Genomic DNA, 12,553 nt, shown 5'->3' on the forward strand with positions numbered 1-12,553 from the left:
TTTGTATTTTAAATCTAGAGCCCTCTGCTGGGCATTAGTGGGTACTGCAGCTGCAGTCTGATAGCGCTATCTTTTGCCTTTACTGCCCGTTATAATGTTTAGATTTCTTTAGACAGATATATCTATAAGGTGCTAATAGTAACTTGTAACTGAGGCATTACATTTCCCCAAGAATGATGTGTTTTCTGTATCAAATGTAGGCATGTATCTGAGTCACGACTGAAGCTCTCTGGTGGGTTAAGCCCTCCTTTGCTTTCAGTCCATACTGCTACCCTATGGCCAAATGGTGGAAATACAACTCAACAAATAAAGCTGCACAAAATAAAGAAATGGATAAATCCAGGTAATCAGCTTTAACCAGACCACAGTATAAATGTTTATTGAATCAACATCTCATAGGATAATTTACAACACAGTTCAGGAATAAAACAGATTAAAACCAAATAAAAAAAATCACTGAAAAAGAAACGACATCACATTTCTCGAAAGGCTATCTGATAATAAAAGAAAGTGGTTGGCACTAACACGGTTTGGGTGTATGATAAACAAAACTCTGACCTGTTTAACCCCTGACCCTGATAATGGACACACAAATCAGTATACTAGCAGGCTCTGTGTCAACCTCTTGGAAGATGAGAAAGAACTATTTAATCCCCCACTAGGGAGATGAACTCAAACAGATTCATGGGCTTAATCCAGATTTACCCTAATCCATCTGGGCATGCTGGACGGACAACGTGAATAATAGAAGAAAAAACACAAGTTTTCAGTTCTTTAAAGTAACAGATAACCCCAAAAATACAGCACTTTGAATACGACAAAGAAGAGCTTCACTGTGGCTCTAATGATAGATTGTTGCAAGTAAAAAAAAAATATAATATAACAGCTAGAAAGCTACAGGTCAGACAAAGTTTGATCATTCTTTAGCTGTTAAGGACTGTTTCCTTCAACCTGACAGGGAGCTTTGTTACAGAGGTTTCTGAAGAAGGCAGATGCAGAAGAACATATGTAATAAAAATATTTAAAAAAAAACACTTAAATCAAACACAAACATTAACATAAATATAGGATTGCTCCAGCAATTAACCCCCCTGGCTGCAGTTTTACGCCCTGATGTCGTCACGGTCTGTGAGTCTCGTCTCGGCCTGATTAACTGCTGCTAATAGCGTCTCCACAGAGCGCCTGCTATACAACGACTCCATGCCAGCTGAGTTTGGAAACCAACATCAGCCGTCTGACACGACTAGACAGAGATAACATGCAGCGCCATATTGTGCTTCTGTTAACCAAACATGTCAGTAACCATAAGGTGTGTCACAGCTTTTCATTCCATAATGCAAGCCAGCTAAGTGTTGCAGCCAACATCTGGTTTAACTCTGCAACTGGGTACTTAAAAATGTGTTTGCGATGTATGATGTAATATTTAACAGCAGGCATATGGTATTTAAAACCTCATCAATTTCAATTATTCCACCATTCCAGAATGATGATTGCATTATATTCAAGCAGCTGTAAGTCTACAGTGCATTAGCAGCCTTTGTGTCTTGCTGGCCAAAGCTAATTGAGTTTAAAAATGTAATGAAAAGAGCAACACACATCTAAACCTGAATATTTCAGAGTACCGACTATAAGCGACATGATCACAGATGAATATTCTTTTGCAAAAGTGAAAAACGGTCTTCGCAGCACAGACTTGAAATTCAGAGCTAAGCATAAAATGTTCACATTATGTCCTTACACTCTCCCTTCACAGAGCTCAATCTATTTCTGTCTCATAAAGCCTGCAGTAATGTTCACTCACCCAGGCTCACACACACACACACACACACACACACACACACACACACTAACACACACACAAATGCACATCTACTCCTCCGTGTCTTCTTACACAAACATGGCGGGCGACACAAAGCTGTCCCCGCGGTTGACATTGGGGGCCTGGTGATAGTCCTGAGGGCTGCCATCTCTGCGCATGTAAGGAGGCGGGACCTCATTGTTTCTGGGATCATCCCAGCCAGAGGGGGCAGCAGAGTAATAATGCTCCCTGTCCTCTACACCGTCATCCTCCTCATCATGGTAGGTATCCAGGTCCTGAGAGAAACAAGAGAATAGGAAGTTTTTTTATCTGAGGTCAATGTAAAAAATAGTGTGTATCTATTTTATTAGAAAAAGAGAACAGGATCCTTTCCATTCAATGTTCTGTTTTTTTAATTTACTTTTTTTAAGATTTAATTTTGAGCTTTTTGAGACTTTATTTGAGAGATAGGACAGAGTCAGAAATCAGGGAGACAGAGAGTGGGGAACGACATGCAGGAAAGGAGCCACAGGTCGGATTTGAACCTGGGTCGCCCACTTGGAAGACTACAGCTTCCATACATGGGGCACGCACACTGACCACTGCACCACAAGTGCCCCCAATGTTCTGTTTCTACGGCTGATTTAGCAAAATGATTTTTAAAAACTTTTTTTTTCAGTTTAGGTTTTTTTTCTTTCATTTTTTAAAAAAAAGTGTCATAAATGATTCAGCAACTCTCCAAATATTTCAGATGATCAGACTTTAAACATTGTAATAATTTTAATTCATACCAAACAGTAACAACCTTGGCTTGTTGAGAGGATACAAATTAATTTCTACAAATATGGATAACTTCTCTAATCTTGTTTAAAACTACTTGATAATTAAACCACTGTTATTGCGTCATTTTCATCTTGTGTGTGTTTTCTATCACTGACACACCATTACCAGCCGTTTTAACAAAGTCCTGACAGTAGAGACTAGTTTGTTTTCATACTTCTGATTAACTTTCAAATAGATTGACGATTTATTGGAAAGTCACTACTCAGCAAAAACATTGCAGCTTGGTCTCTGTTTTTCTAATTTCACTGTTGATGTGATATTGAAATGTTGAAACTTATCCTCAATTATTCATGAATTCACAAGATGACTACAGTTGACATTAATGATTTTCTCCCACATTATGCAACAAGCACAGTTGTTACCTAAACACTGCATAATGTTTGTGATTGTCATTTGTGGATTGGTTGCATAACTTACATTTGAATGCTGCTCTTTAACAGTAGGACAACAAAGTTTAATGAGGAAGTACAGACCAGCTGTTGAGCACTGCGGGCTGTGGTTGTATTTACATAATAATTCAAACTGTTACATAATGAATATTGTTCTTACAGTAAGAGAACTGTACTTTGTAAAAAAAAAAAGACAGTTTAAAATGGTATTTTTGTTATGTACACTATCTAATAAAAACCACAGATAAGTCGGTGAGTAGGCTGGTCAGATGAAGGTATGGTGAAAGTCTTAAAGTCGTAAAAAGACCCAGCAATAAATAATGTACATCTTTGTTGCAGGATTGTGGGTCTGCATTTTTAACCAACCCATTCCCTTACTGTGACTGGCTCGACGCTCTGGGTAGAGTAGTATTGATCCGTCAGAGGTCTGTCTTCGACCACAGGGGCAGGAGCCGTGTTCACCTGCTGAGGACACACACATCAGTCAGCATGTTACAGCATTCATAATCCATTCTAGCATTTTTTACTATGAGTCAGAAAAAGTTACACAATTATGGGGTTAATAATTGAATTCTCCTGATGGTGACTCACCCTGCCAGCAGAGCTGTTGGTCTTCTTAGGGGGAGGGGGTTTGTATTTGGGTGGACCACTGCAACATAAACACAGTGAGTCACAAATAGTAACGCACACATCCATTTCCTCAAAAGGAACAATTTACACATAAAATAAAATGTAAATGACCAAAAGCACATAAAGTCAACTGATATCAAAGTAGATTTCACCATGTACTGTACTGTAGTCGCACAGATACTCACTCTTTCTGGTCACGGTGTTTGCGGTACATCGCTATGGCTGTTCCAATGATGGCCAACAGTATAATGACACCGATGATAGCTCCTATGATGCTGCCTGTAGTCGCACCCTTCCCAGGAAGACGAGTGCCTGAAAATAGTAAAGGAGAAAAAACAGCGTTAGACCAACTTGGTATTAAAATGACACAGCTTAATTCCTTTTCAAAACACAGCCTCACTGTTCTTATATTATTTAACACACTGGATCACAAGCTTTATGCCTTCTGGACACTCATATAAAGCATGACTGCTTGGATATTTTTTACAACATATTGTTATAACACGAAGCTTTGGGCAGTTTCACCAGTGATTCAGATTTTAAAATATCTGCTTTCCTGATTTTTTCAGGAAAACTATAAAATAAAGAAACTGTTTGGCAGTATGATACATATATTGAAGTTAGTGCAACATTTAGAATAAGACTTACAATAATCAGTTCTACCCTCATTTCTGTGCTTCAGATAAACTGGCAGACAGCAGCTTTTTAGCTTAGCTTTGCACAAAGACTAAGAACAGGTGAACAACCTGGCTCAATCCAATAATAACATCTATCTAAAGCTGTTTTCACATAATATGCTCTCCTAAAAATGTATAGAGAATTTTAAAGAGGACCGCGATCTGGTTGTTTACACATGCACACCTCAGGGTCGAGGCTATCCCGCTCTGAGGGGTGGGCGGGGAAATGTCCTGAGACATAAAAAGAACGATGCAGAAGTGGTGGACGAAGCAACAGAGTCCACTATAAGGTGCTATAATGAGCATATTTTCCTTTACATCAATGCTAAGTGTAGTTTGACAGAAACAAAATATCCACAAAAGAGTGGAGAAGAACATCCTGGTCACCACCCCGTTCCAATCACTCAAAGTGAATTTTCCTGATTATATCCTTCTGCGTTCTCACATCTGCTCACTTGGACGTTTAGAGGTAAAAATACAACGGGACTGGCAGGAGAAACTGTGTGAGATGCATTTATTGGCGTTCACACGTGCAGCTCACCCAACAAAGTTGAGTTTTTCAGAAGTTTTGTGCAGATGTGAAAGTCCTGTACCAGAACCTCTAAAGTGCAATAATTTATATTTCATGCTTCTTTGTTTTATTCATACAAAAGTGGTAGAACTGACCACTGCCACTTAAGGGGAAAAAAATCAGCTTTTTAAGAATACAGGGCCATAATTAAATAACTTGAAAGTCACCAAGAAATCAAGATGTATGAATACTTTCGAAAATGGTATACAGCATTGCATAAGGATAATGTATTTGTATTCAGCAAAAAAGTTACATAAGGAGCATACAGGATGTCTCTTATTGTTTGCTTTCTTAGTTTCATTTGTTTGTTCTTTATTTATGATAATGTGCTGGTTTAGACCTTTGTATGCATATTTACAATGTGTAAAGCACAATAAATATGATTATAAACAAATTATTCAAATGAAAATTATTCAAAAAAAAGTGAAGGAATAAATAATTGCTATTGTGTAACAAATGGCAGTGGTGTCAACCTTCTCAAAGACGAGTAGCCAAATGTTTTGGGGATGCAACCTTGAGTTCAGAATTCTTAGTAACGGTATGTGTCCCTAAAGTCAAGAATGACCCTACATGCTGAAAAAAAAGCAAAAAACCACAGAAGACCAAAAGTAAAAAAAAAAAAAAAAAAATTGATTTAAGTTTGATTTGACTGCCAGTGAGATAAATGTGTACCCCTCACTGTAGACCCATGACTAAGGGTGGCCTATTAAACAGTGTGAGTGTGAAGGTGTGTGTGTAACAACGGTGAGGTACAGAAAGGGTCTTGATTAGAGTGTTGAGTCACATGGGTGATTAAAACAAACCAGAGGAATCATGCAGAGGTTCCACTAATGAACCATGACCACACTGAACATGAACTGACGCACACACGCACTCGCGCACGCGCACGCGCACACGCACACGCACACACACACACACACACACACACACACACACACACACACACACACACACACACACACACACACACACACACACACACACACACACACACACACACACACTGTGTTTACTGAAGGTGCAGTTTGGCTCATTATCCCCCCTGTATTCCCAGGGGATTATGCTAATGAGGGGGCGGTAAAGGGCAGAGAGGATCTGAAGCTCGTTAGATGAGACCAAACTCTGGTCGCAGTAATTGGAAGGGTCGTGATTGAATGTTGTTAGTCCCCTAATTACAATTCTCCTCTAACAATCGACTACTTTGAATTTCCCCCTAAAATTATTTCCATTCTTTCTCACACACAAAGTGTCCTAATGATCATCTCTTCCCATTATTTGTTACAACCCAGAACATCTTCTCTCAGCAGTGACCCTACATGTTCCCTCGGCTACAATAGCTTTGCTTTTCTTCTCTTTTATGCTTTTCATTACACTGCGTGATACCAAAAGCCTGCATCTTACAGTCTGCCGTCTACACAATGGGCTTTACAAACATTCACTTTAGGTCCTGTTATTATAATTTAAGCTTTTTGCTGTGCTTGATTGAAGAATGGAAAATAGAAACCAGGGAATGACATAATCAAACACTAGAAATGTAAAAAGTTAATAAGAACCTTCAGTATGAAAAGCACTGTGTGCACCTTCATCTGCACAGTCACAACAGTAATCACTGAGCCTCCAGCTCTTTAATGTTGGGAAAAAAAAGTTCCCTAGATAAAATACACAGAAAATCTTCTTTTGATGGGGTGAACTGAGTTAATTATGTTGTTTGGATGTATTCTGTTGGGTACAAATAAGTTTCACATTGTTTTTTCCCCTGACGCAAAACTTCAGTTTGCTCCTATCAGGGGACCAGAACCAACATGTAGTGCCCTCATTGCATTTAAAGTAGTTCTTAGTGTCTAAAGAGACCCACACTACCACAGCACTCAGACAGGGAGTGAGGGTGTGTTTGATTTTTAGATTACAACACAAATTATACCGTGTCTTTGTTGAACTCCAACAGCAGCTTTCTTAGCCAAACACGTGACAATTCATTTATCTTTGCAGAAAATCCATTTCAACAGAATGCGTTTAATTATCTGTTCATATCACCCATCAGTAGATTTACTGTCAGGTCTTTAATGTTTTCCAACACTTCTGTAATAAAGAAAGAGGACAAGCAGTTATTATGCTGGAGGGGAAACTGAGGCTGAGCTGCAGGAAATGAAAACTAATTATTCATTCAACCATCTTAAAAGTGTCTAACGGGAAGCTTGTAAAACACACTTTTGTTTCAGTTCAACCATAAAATGCTGTCTTTTATATTTATGACTCTGGGTGTTAAAAGAACAAAAAAATGTAACTTTAAATGAAACGATGCTGAATAATTATAAGGACTGTCATGGAGGCGGCTGAAGGGCGTTTGCAGTCAAGTCCCGATGCTTCTTCAGAGTGAGTGTTTTGCATTAAGGAACTGAGAGGGAGTTATTTGCACAGAATACTAAATATATATACATTTCTTAAACTTGGCCGTGTTCATGAGAATTCTAGTAACAGAGATGGACTGGATGCGAAATATAAGCTGGCATATACACCCTCTGTCACACCTCCAACTGTTGCGACTGAAATTTGGCATCAGACACAGACATCTAAATCACAAATATGTATATCTATGTTGTGTCAACTGTCTGCCACAGGGTGGTGCTGTGTCTCTTTAAAAGCGAAACACTGCGCAGCTTCAGTACACATTCATTCACTCTGACACCAATACCTGCCTTGTCTTTCAAGTAGGTTTTCTGTGTTATTGCTTCCTCATTCCAATGCCATGTCTGTTTATTCTCACACCACCCCCCTCCCCCTCTTTATGCTGCTTTTTTTTCTTTTTTAAACTCTGCTGAGACCCCCGGTGTTTCTTATCTCACGGTGTCATTATCCAGGCAGAGTGATTCTCACTCAGCAGGTTTCAGGTAGAAAGCTGCTCCAGCTGCTCTGATAACCTCTGATAGAGAAGAGAAGAGTGCTGCAGGAAAAAAAAAAAGAGGCCAATTTGGAGGATTGAGGTGCGGTGCGTTTGTGTGAATGACTTGACTCGAGAGCTTGCCCTCTGTGTTGGCCCTGGACGGCAGCCATGTCTTGCGCTAATGAAATATCCCAGACAGAAAGAGAGAGAGAGAGAGAGAGAGGGAGAGAGTACGTGTACTGTACGTCTGCTAGGCCTGCTTAAATCTCTGTAGCGATTTGCCAAGGACATGTACTACACACACACAGATATTACATAAATCCCATACACTAAAACAAACTAAATACACATCCATGTATTAAGAAGCATCTGGCATCCTCCACTGTAACCTCAGTCTGACACATTTTCACAAACATGGTTGTCTGCAGCTTGCCTTTGCCCTGGTGTCATTCTTTTCCAGATAAACATCTTATGCACACACACACACACATTTAAACATTAATATAAACGCAGAAATAAAGTGCTCAAAGATAATAACACCAAATTTATTTCAGCAGAGCCCCGAGGCACAGAGAAGTCAGTATCTCCAAGCTGTTTTATTTATCTTTACCGAGAATGAGGAGACGGTCCACAATTCAAACTCAGTTAAAGGTCAGCTCGAAATCGGTCGGCAGATCAATGCAAGAGACCAACCAGCTAGATACACATCTATCTCCTCCTATATGGGAGCCTTCCATTGCTCACCTCGGTCAGTCAACCATAGACCAGCGCTCTCCCACGAGGCACAGAGGAGGAGGAGGGAGCGGGGGACGAGGAGATGAGGCTGGATGGTTGGCTGAAACTGTCTTGAAATTACTGCAGAACCATTTCAGCGAGGTTGAAAATACCACCAGAATCTCTAGAGCTTTGAGATGCATGGCTCAGTACAGGCCAGTGGCGTGACTTTCTTTTTCTTTAGTTTGACTTTTTATCACTTCATTTACTGTCTGCTTTCAGAGGAAGAGGAAAGGAAATTCAGTAGACAGATCAACGCTCTTTTTCAAACTTGTGAGTCACTGACAGGAAAAAGCTGAAATGAGGATAGAGTGCTCAGCGAAAGAAAGTTCTTTGACAGATGAGTCAAGTTGTGGAGCCGATCAGCGGAGTTTGGTTGAGAATGACATTGAGGGAGAGAGAGAGAGAGAGAGAGAGGAGGTGAAAGGAATCAAACAAGAAAAAAAAGGAGGGTGAGGCAGCAGGAAGAGCCCAGTGAGATGAAGGCTGTGATTAAGACGCTGGCTTCTGAAGGGATTTCCCGGCTGCTGCTGCCGCCTCAAACTGGCTGATCACACACTGAGGGGATGAAGGCGAGAGTGCTGAGACAAAGATCTCCCATCCCGCTCTTTTCCACTCAATACCTGTTCTCTCTTCCTGTGTGTTTACGCTGCTCCCTGAAGGGATTAAGGTTAACATGCTTGGCTATCCTCAGCTTCCCTGCACAGGGCCATGGCTTTTGCTGCATTTATCTCTGCCTCCTCCCTCTCTTTTCTTCCATCCATCCATCCATCTTTTTTTTCCACTTCCATCATCCCTCTCTCCTGTCATCCTCACTCCGTCACGAGTGTAATTTGGTATTCGCTTGTTTGGCCTGGTAATACGACAGCTCAAATCTGCAGCGTCTCCCTCTGCATCTCTTATCTGCTGTGCCTAACGAGAGGAGATAAGCCTGTTTTTATTACCCTCCCTGACCTCTCCTACAAATCTGAGCAAACACACAACATGTGCACACACACACACACACACACACACACACACACACACACCTGTGCAAGTTTTTGCTACCCTGAATACCTGCTAGACAACCTCCAAAAATAAAAAATAAAAATCTGCTGTAGGTCCAGTGGAGTAGAGGTTGAGATGTACATGTGGCTGGTCTTGGCTTAAGAGATTAGTAGGCCGCTGGTCACTAGGAACACAATCCCGCTGCAGCAGCTGATCAAATTCATTCCTAATGGGTTAGCTCGACTCTCTTAAAAAGGGACAGTTGACCAAAAATATCCAAAGCCAGAGGCAAACGGTCAGCTCAGGGGGTGGCGGCCTTAGCCATGTGGTGCTGATGTTGTGGGATTGACCCGCTTGTGAATTTCACTGCGTGTCATCTTTTGGCTCTTTCCCTCTCTCGCTATCAAGTCACCCTGAAGTACGCTTTTGAGAAGAAAAAAAAATGTCTACTTAATTATACAAACCCACAGTGTTTGATCACGCCAACACTATTGATGCTTTCCAAGGAGCAACTGTATATTTTTTGATTTAGTATTCTCTTTAAATACTGGGGAGTTTGTCTTGCTTGTTTTCGAGACATCACTGGAAGTTTCAGCAGAGGCTTGTTGTCAGTACAAAGTCTGAATATAACGAGACAAACCAGTTTCACAGAAATTCAAGTCTTTTAAACTCAGTTGAGACACAGGATATAGAAACTGGCTGGCTTTAGAGAGAAAAAAAACACACACACACACACACACACACACACACACACACACACACACACACACACACACACACACACACACACACACACACACACACACACACACACACACACACACACACACACACACACACACACACACACACACACACACACACACACACACACACACACACACACACACACACACACACACACACACACACACACACACACACACACACACACACACACACACACACACACACACACACACACACACACACACACACACACACACACACACACACACACAAGGCTAGCAGAGTCACAGCAGAGTGCCTGGAGATGAGATTAGGACCGAATGAATTGATGGCCTCTGAAAGAGATTAAGATAAAACACAGTGTAATCTCATTGCTCACTAAAAGAAAAGAAAAAGCCCAGCCTATATTTTCTGAGGTTAAACGCACACCTTATACGTCCATCTACAGTATTGAAGCTTTCACTCAATGTGTGCACACCTGCAGAACGCTCTGGAAATACAGTAACCCAATAATCAACGCATAGATAAGTACACAGAATGAAGTGAGGAGGAGGAGGGGACGAAAGAAGGTTAGAAAAAGAAGAAAAACAACAAAGGTGGCAAAAGTAGAGCAAAGAAAGACTTGTGGCTTTACTTAGAAGGTACACACAAAAGCTGCAGGCCTGAATACACACACACACACACACACTTAAATTATTCACAATCAAGGCCATAGTGTTGAGTGCTGCAGCTACCTCTGACATTAACTGGCAGTAGAGGACCTGCTACACTCACTGCCACTATCACCATCTCCATCAGCGTCATTCAACATTCACTGCACTCATGATAACGTTTCAATTCATGGCTGTACAAAACAAATCAGACCTAATTGATTGTGCTTGTTCAGACAACACAACCCGCTGAGCGCCTCTGAGAGGACAGACTCTTTGGATTTGTCTGAAGGAAGTGTTGACTTGTGTGTGTTTGTGTTTGTGATGCTGCCAAGGTCTTTTTTTTTTCCTTCAGTTTGGGCAGATCAGTAGTGCTGGTCATTTCTAATCTACTGTGAATCCGGAGCTCAACCTCATACATTTCAACCATCTGAGGATTAAATCCGTGTCACTGACACTGTTGTCTGAGTGTGCACACTGTGCACTGAGTGGGGTTGCAACTGTATGTTAGTGTGTCTGTGTGTGTGCGTTTTGACATTTTCGAAAGCTGTGTGGACGTTTAATGTGAAAACTCTGCATGGTGCGCGCAAGTGTGTGTATGATTTGGTGAGTGCATGAGTGTGTGTTAGTGTGCATTTGTGTGCGTGTGTGACGCTGCTCTCTCTCTCTCTCTCTCTCTGGGGAGACAGTGTGTTCCCTGCCACAGTGCATCAAAGCACACTCAGTTGCCTTGGGAGAAGGCAGAAACTCTCTCTCTTCAGCCCTTCCCCATCCCCTCTTCATGCCTCTATCAACCCCTCCTCTCTCAACCCCTCCTCTCTCCTCCATCTCTCTCTTCTTCTTTCCCACTCTGACAAGGTCACTGTTTGCCTCTTGCTGTCTCCCTTGTCAATATTTACAGTCCACTTTACACTGGCACCGAGGTGGCCGGCTGCAGCCAGCAGAGAAAGCTGGGCTGCATTAGCCAAATGTAGCTGTCCACTCAGCACATGAATGATCTGTTGTACTACAAGGAGCACTCTGGTTCTGCTTCTCTTCTCTCTCTCTTACACACACACACGTGGAGAGAGGACAGGAGGTAACAGGTAGAGCTGGACATGAGAAGGTACTTAACAGAGGAGTAACAAGTGCTCAAAAAGCAAAAGGAAGATTGGCCAGTCATCTGTGGCAGCATATTCAATCCAAAAACCATATTAACACTCAAATATAACACATTCAACTAATTATGACTTTTTACAGGACTATCTCAAAATCTTAAAAGCTAACAATTTTATATTAATTATTAAAATAATCTTTAAATAAAAAAAACAAAATACACACACACTTTTTGATTAAAGAGAATCTCTTCAGTTAAGGCTGGCACAAGCATTTTACCAATATTGTAGCTTTTATCATAAAATGTAAAAATGTTTGTCTGATTTTTTCTCTTTTTTATAATAAAAATGCATTCATAATTGAACTTCATTAAACTAAAATTGCTAATTTTTAATCACAGCTGACATGAAATGGAGATTAGTGTTTAAAAATTCAACAGAAAAACAAACAAATAATCCAAAATAGTCTCCCTTTGAAAGTGAAGGCATTTTCTGAGAGCTGAGGAAAACACCTTTGGCAACATTGAAAA

At 40.8% G+C, this 12,553-nt stretch overlaps 1 protein-coding gene across 2 annotated transcripts in view; it reads right to left on the reverse strand.

The window, feature by feature from the left end:
* Window positions 1–363: 363 nt before the first annotated feature.
* LOC132983041 (nectin-2-like) overlaps window positions 364–12,553 on the reverse strand; it is a 78,237-nt gene continuing 66,047 nt past the window's right edge. The window contains exons 7-10 of one of the 2 annotated variants that reach the window (XM_061049258.1): window positions 3,846–3,972; window positions 3,622–3,679; window positions 3,409–3,492; window positions 364–2,094 (exon numbers count right to left, since the gene is read on the reverse strand). In XM_061049258.1, the coding sequence (XP_060905241.1) occupies window positions 1,888–2,094; window positions 3,409–3,492; window positions 3,622–3,679; window positions 3,846–3,972 (476 nt within the window). In that variant the 3' untranslated portion in view covers window positions 364–1,887. Of the gene's footprint in view, window positions 2,095–3,408; window positions 3,496–3,621; window positions 3,680–3,845; window positions 3,973–12,553 lie in introns of both variants that reach the window. The other variant, XM_061049257.1, reaches the window with a different exon arrangement.

The sequence above is a fragment of the Labrus mixtus genome, chromosome 11, assembly GCF_963584025.1.
Source record: "Labrus mixtus chromosome 11, fLabMix1.1, whole genome shotgun sequence".
NCBI classification, from domain to species: domain Eukaryota; kingdom Metazoa; phylum Chordata; class Actinopteri; order Labriformes; family Labridae; genus Labrus; species Labrus mixtus.